The sequence below is a fragment of the Sus scrofa genome, chromosome 3 (assembly GCF_054392235.1).
Source record: "Sus scrofa isolate SSC_HxYL_T2T_F1_AM1 chromosome 3, Sscrofa_HxYL_maternal_Yorkshire_Landrace_v2.0, whole genome shotgun sequence".
Lineage (NCBI taxonomy): Eukaryota > Metazoa > Chordata > Mammalia > Artiodactyla > Suidae > Sus > Sus scrofa.
This window is the reverse complement of record NC_139385.1, coordinates 38,743,693-38,750,430: the sequence shown is the minus strand read 5'-3', so window position 1 is coordinate 38,750,430 and position 6,738 is coordinate 38,743,693. Positions and strand designations below refer to the sequence as shown.

The window sequence follows — 6,738 nt, the reverse complement described above, 5'->3', positions numbered from 1 at the left end:
GTCTCGGTTTATTTCTGGGCTCTCTGTTCCATTGATCCGTGTGTCTGTTTCTGTATCAATACTATACCGTGTCGATGCCTGTAGCTCTGCAAAGCTTCGTATTCCTAAGCATAGATCAGCGATTTAAACCTCAGCCCACATCAGCCATCTGCCTGGAAACGCAGTCCACGTGTTTCGGGAGCCAGGGTGTCCTAGGCGAGGGGACCTTACCTTCACAGACCAGAAGTCCAAGGTCAGGAGGAGAAGCACGGTGACAAAGCAGCCCGCGAAGCTCCTGCTGAACCAGTCACAGCCCACGTAGGTGACGATGGCACTCACTCGGAAAAACAGGTGGAAAAACGTGGCCAGCGGGTGCCTTGGAAAGAACCCAGAAGCCCCCTCACTCCGGGACCCAAAGGGCAGCGGCCAAACTCGGTCTGTGGTTCCCCGCTCTCCCCATGCACTGAAACCCAACACGGTCAGGCTGCAGCACTGAGGAAATGTCCCTAACCTAGAAGGCTCGAAAGAGTCCTCGTCCCCCTCTCGAAGAATCCAGGACTTTCCCCTAACTCGACCCCAAATATCACGTGCCCTTGGCGAAACTGGGTTGCCTCTGAGGTGAACCGTCGTGGTGACCACCATCTTCCCAAACCAGAGGCGACAATGACCAGTTCCCCAAAGGGAAAGGTTGGGTTATTCCACCTGTAACAGCCCATGGGTATAGAGGTGTCATGCTGGCAGGGCCCCGTGTCCCCAGAGGGAGGGACGCTGCACGATGCATTCACATCAAGGCCAATTTGCAGCTGCTCCTGGGGGTGTCCGGTGATGGAGCCAGAAAGGAACCATGGACGCCCCATGACAGGTGGCGATGGGTCATCACCCCAGTGCTGGGGAGGGTGGGCAACTTGGCTCAGCCAACCTCAGCTGGTGCGGCCAGAGTCGATACCCTCAGGGGAAGCCAGAAACCCAGACCTGCCCCAGGACATGGTACTTTGAAGTGACGGCCACTAACTATGTTGACAAAATACCACAGGCTGTGTTTCACACTGGCCTGTGCGCCAGCTTGCCATGTGGCGGGTTGGGGGGAAGCAGCGGTGGCGGCAGGCCTGTGGGGGACGAGCCTGCATGGTCTATCCAGAAGGAAGGTGGTCGGGGTCAGCCCACTGGAGGGTCCCCTAGAACCGTGGGCTTCTGACTCCCAAGGGAACATCCGCTACGATGCAGGATACAGAGGCCGGATGGGCAGTGACATCGGTGTTGACACCCATGTGCCAAAGGAAGAAGAAGAAGGGGCTGTTTCCAAACCCCGGCTGTTCCCCCAGAACCTTCTCCCCATGCCTTTCAGATGCTGAGCTCTCCTGGCGACCGTACCTGGCATTTAAGAATTAGACGTGATCACAGAGCACTTCCAAACCGGGGAATGTTCCAGAAGGTCAAGACTCTTGGGAGTCTCTCAGACCCTTTTTGCCTTCAATCTTATTGAGGGAGTTCCCTGGTGGCTCAGTGAGTAAAGGACCCAGCATTGTCACTGCTGTGGCTCTGGTTACAGCTGTGGCTCGGGTTCAATCCATCCAAGAACTCCCACATGCTGTGTGCGCAGCCAAAGAAAAAATTTTTTTTTCATTGAGGCTCTTTCAACTAACCATCAGAATACAAGTTTGCCCCCTTTGCCCTGAAGATACATGAATCTGCTTCCGATAACTGAACACCCTTTGAGGGCAAAGACCGTGGTTTTGGTCATTTTATGTCCCCAAGAGCACCCGGTGTTAACAGCTGTGGGGTCACAGCTGTGGGGTCGACCCTTGTAATCCTGACCCTCTGGGCTTAGTGGGGACATCTGTCCTTTCTGTAGAAAAACACAGACTTAACAGGTGGACCAGAGACCCGCTGACCTCGTGCGCACTGGTCCAGGGTGAAACCTGGAAGTCATGCATTCAAATAAATCCCCTGCCCACCCGCTGTTTTTCTTTTTTTGGCCTGTGGTTTCCTAAAATAAAAATGCAGAAGAAATTCCCGTTGTTGGAAAGTTCTCCATATTTAGTTGGGTCCTGGGTAACTGTTTCCTTAACTTGAATGGAAGATAATTATTATTAGTGTTGTTGTAATTATCCAGACCAAGCCCAAAGCAAGTAGAAAAGGATGCCTATTATCCTTTCGAATGCCGCTTTATTGCTGTTTTATGCTCTCTCGGTGACCCTCCAAACTGTCACGTGGTCCACCTCTGCGGTGTGCCCAGCCTATGCCCCCCGCCCACATGACCGTGGTCTCAGATGAGCTTCCTGGCTGGGAGAGTTCTGAAGACGATGACTTGAGCCTGTCCACCCTCCCCTAACACGGGGTCCTCTATCCCCCCAGCCTTCTTTCTGGCTACCTCTGCGGCCGTGAGGCCACCCACGCACCCACAGTCTCAATGCCACGGGCTTCCAACTCCCACTGCCAGGCACCCACCCGGTCACCCCTTGAGAGGCAGACAGCACAGAGGTGCCCGACTGCCAGGGTCCAGATCCCGGCTCCCAGCCTCCACGTAGCTCCCTGGCCGTCCCTAAGCTCACCTCCTGTCACCTCGGTCTCTGCTGCTGCACAATGGGAACAGCCCATGGGAGCCACTGCCCAGGACATCCGATTAAAAAGACCAAGCGAAGGTGGCACGTGAGGAGCGCCTGAAACACACCAGGCTCCATCACCGCAAACAGCTGTCAGCCTCACAGTCACTCGAAACTGTTCCACCTCTAAGGAGCCAAACTGTAAAATTTCCCCTCTGACCACAACTTTCTCTCTCTCCCCAGGGGCTGACTTTTCATCTGTGCAGGGATCCCCCGAGGCTCCTGATCTCGTCCACATTCCCCCAGCCCCTTCCCCAGCGTCCACCTTAACGGGAGTATTTTCTGGTCGGCATCCATTGCGCTCCCACCACCCCGCCCGGGGGGTTCTCACAGGAGGAGAGCATGACAGGCGGTGAAAGGGTTAATGGGATTACCTCATTCAAGGTGGGGAGGGGCTGTCTGGGCTGTTTAAGTTGAAATCCATTCTGACACTTCTGGGCCCTGGACACGTGCCCCGGCCCAGGGGAACCCAGCAGGTGCTCGTGGAATGTGCTGGAAGGCTACCTGAGGTGGCCCGAAAACACACACAAGGCCGCCCAGGTCCCAGGGCACACGGGTGTGGGTTTGGAGTGGAGACAGGACATAAACTTTACAAAGGAAAAGCTCTGCGCTATTCTCGAGTCACAAACTCCGGCCCACTCTCCGTTTCTGCAAATCTCCTTTTATTAGAACGCGGTCATGCTCACTCAATCCCTGGCAAAGCCAAAAACAGTTACCCAGAGCTTGTGCCAATCCCTGCTCCGGGCCAGCAGGCAGAACTTGGGGACCAACAGGCTCCATTCAGAACAAACCAAAATGAATCAAACTGCCACTAACGGCCTCCCCCCTAAAATCGCCTTTCCAAAACTGCAGGACAGGAGCTGCCTGCCCAGCAGAGGCAAGGACTGCGCTAGAAGTCAGAGCAGTGTTCTCTCTGGGGACAGGGGGGCAGGGGACAGCGACTGGGGAGGCTCAGAAGGGGGCCTACTGGGTCTGGAGATGCTCTGATCTCGCGTGTACATGTTTGTTAAATTCCAAGGAGTTTCCACTGTGGTGCCATAGGATCAGCATCTCTGCTGTGCCAGGAGGCATCAATCTCCAGCCCAGCACAGTGGATTAAGGATCCAGTGCTGCCACAGCTGCGGCGTTAAGTCACAAGTATAGCTTGGATCTGATCCCTGGCCCAGGAACTCCATTTGCCGAGGGGCAGCCAGAAAAGAAAAGAAAAAAAAATTCATCCAACCGTACATTTAGAATTAATGCACCTCACTGTATGTACACTACACCTCGACCACACTTCTGAGTGAAGCCACTGACCAAAGAAAAATCTTTGCAAGGCACCCTAAAATTTCTCCATGAGCCTACAAGCCAGCCACCGCACCCTCGGCATTTACCCAAATGAGTGGAAAGCTTAAATCCACACAAAAACCAGCACACAGAAGTTTACAGCACCTTCAGTCATAAGTGCCCCGAGCTGGAAGCAACTAAGACAGACGTGCTTCACTAGGTGAATGGATAACTCCTAACACATCCACTCAACGGATCCCCACTCAACACAAAAGACAAAAGAGGTGCCAAGCCATGAAACCACGTGGAGGAACCTTCATGAACATTACAAAGTGAAAGAAGCCAGTCTGAAAAGACTACATACTTCCTGATTCTAACTCTATGACATTCTGGTTGATTTACCAAAAAAAAAAAAAAAAAAAGCAAAAAAAACTCTAACATTCTGGAAACGACTCATCTATAGAGACAGTAAAAAGATCAAGGGTTGCCAGGGGTCAGGGGAGAAGGCGGGTGAATAGCAGGAACAGAGAGGATTTTCAGGGCAGTGAAATGAGTCTGATACTGTGATGGTGGATTCCTCTCATTATACATTGGTCAAAGCCCACAGAACACTGGAGTTCCCTGGTGGCACAGCAGGTTAAGGATCCGGCATCATCACTGCTGTGGCTCAGGTCCAGTCCCTGTCCCAGAAACTTCCACATGGCTCAGGCACAGCTAAAAAACAAAACAAAAACAAAAACAGGAGTTCCCGTCATGGCACAGCAGAAACGAATCCGACTAGGAACCATGAGGTTGTGGGTTCAATCCCTGGCCTTGCTCGGTGGGTTAAGGATCCGGCGTTGCCATGAGCTGTGGTGTCGGTCACAGACGTGGCTCGGATCTGGCGTTGTTGTGGCTGTGGCGTAGGCCCATGGCTACAGCTCCGATTCGACCCCTAGCCTGGGAACCTCCAGATGCCACAGGTGTGGCCCTAAAAGGACAAAAGACGAAAAAACAAAAAACCAAAAACAGGGATGACACCAAGAAGGAAGGAACTCTGATGGAAACCATGGACTTTAGTTAGTAATAATGTACTCATCTATCACCACACCCGTATGACACAAATGCAAGATGTTCCTAATAGCGGGAGCTTTCGGGTGGGACCTCTGTACTTTCTGCTCAACTTTTCTGTAAACCGAAAACCACTCTAAAAAAATGGATACAGTTTGGGGGTGATGCCCCATCTAGACCATAAAATCGGTTGCAGCACCCATAGGCACACACATCCCCTCTCGCACAACGTTCTCAAGCAGGTTGGATTTGGGGGGAAAGGTGGAATGAATCTTCGGTTCAGCAGTGACCTAACAGTACCTTTAGAGAAGGTCTGAGGAAAGACAGAGCTTTTCTCGTGGGTTTGCATGGCTACAAAAACAGCATCTGAGATGATGTCTAGAATGTGTTTCAAAATAATCCAGGGGCGGGGAGGAGCTGGGGGCAAAGAAGAAACAGGCTGGCCACCAGCTGACTGTGACTGAAGCTGGCCCGTGACAATACCAGGGTCACTGTGCTCTATACTTTTATAGATATTTGAATTTAAAAAGTAGAAAAATAAGGAACTCCTCAGAGGCAGCCTTGCACCTTGCAGAAGAAAACAAGCCCATGGGTTGATATCCTGGTCAAAAAAAAAAAAATTCAGACCTAAAAATCCCCAATTGAGTAACTGGCCATTACGGTTGGATGCATGAGGAAAATTCTAGAAAGCAGGTCCTTTCTTCTGGGCTTACCGGTCCCTCTGCAAAAAGAAAAAAGGGCCACCCCTCTCTGCGGAGTAAAAATTTTCACCCCCACCCCCACCTAGCCGGGGGTGGGGAGACCATGAAAGCTGGAGAGCCTGGATGCATATTCGTGCTCCATCCTTGCTGCTTAGACACGGCCCTGGACAGGGCACTGAACTGCTCAGAGGCTCGGTATACTCATCTACAGAATATGCGAGAATAACATTTAAGCTCAGATACCCAAGGTTTCCGAGAGAAAAAATACCTTCGATGCCGGACCAGAGGGGGCCTCACGTGGTGGTGGCGAATAGCACTCTACTTATTGTTTGACTCATTCGGGGTCAAGATTTTTGAGAACAGGAAGAAAAAAAAGCCTTGGCCAGTGATGATCTTTATGGATGTCTTCTGTTAGGTGTTTTTCCCCACCAGTGAAAATGAGTAGGATGCTGCTATTTATTTTCTCAGCCCCGACGCCCACTCCGAGTCAGGTGGCTCTTCTGCTAACAGCAACCTGCCACGAGGACGATGTGGGAGCAAGAGGTCCCTGCAGTGCGGGGGCAGACAGCTAAAACCGCTTCTGCCCACCCCTTGGCTGCTCCTCATCCATCTGCTCCCCATGTGTCCTGAAACTTGCTAGAAATGCACGATCAGCGGCCCTACCCCACACCTCCAGAGCCCGACTCTTCATTTTAACGATCCAGGAGCCCTCCTCTGCTTCCTTCTCAAGGTAAACTCACTTCTAGGGACAAAGCAGGAAAAAAGGAAATACCAAAAAAAGCAGAGGCCCCACAAGCTCTTCAGACACCCCGTGGCTGAACCGTAGGGGCTGAAACGCTTGTTCTCTAAAATGCGCCAGATGCAACATCAGCCCCAGCATCCTTCAGACTCTGGCTTCAAACGACAGCACCTGCTCCTCCTCCTCTCCGCCCGTCCCCCCCCCTCCCCCGACCTCTGGGCCGGGATGTCCGAGCAGAGGCTGACCACCAGGTCCTCACAGCCTCCATTCGACAATCAGCACAAGAGAAGTTTGAGTGTGGAAGTGAATAAAAGGACATACGTCCCTCTGGTCGCCGCAGTTTTCCCTCAAGTTTCTGTTCTTTATTTGTTTTTAAAGGGACATCCCAACTTGATCAGGT

The 6,738-nt window shown here is 52.2% G+C and overlaps 1 protein-coding gene across 4 annotated transcripts in view; it reads right to left on the bottom strand.

Moving 5' to 3' along the window:
* Positions 1 to 6,738, bottom strand: part of TVP23A (trans-golgi network vesicle protein 23 homolog A) — a 46,596-nt gene that overhangs the window by 13,302 nt on the left and 26,556 nt on the right. For all 4 annotated transcript variants that reach the window (XM_085017607.1, XM_085017608.1, XM_013995649.3 and 1 more), the window contains exon 3: positions 211 to 355. In XM_085017607.1, coding sequence (XP_084873733.1) covers positions 211 to 355 — 145 coding nt within the window. The remainder of the gene's footprint in view (positions 1 to 210; positions 356 to 6,738) is intronic.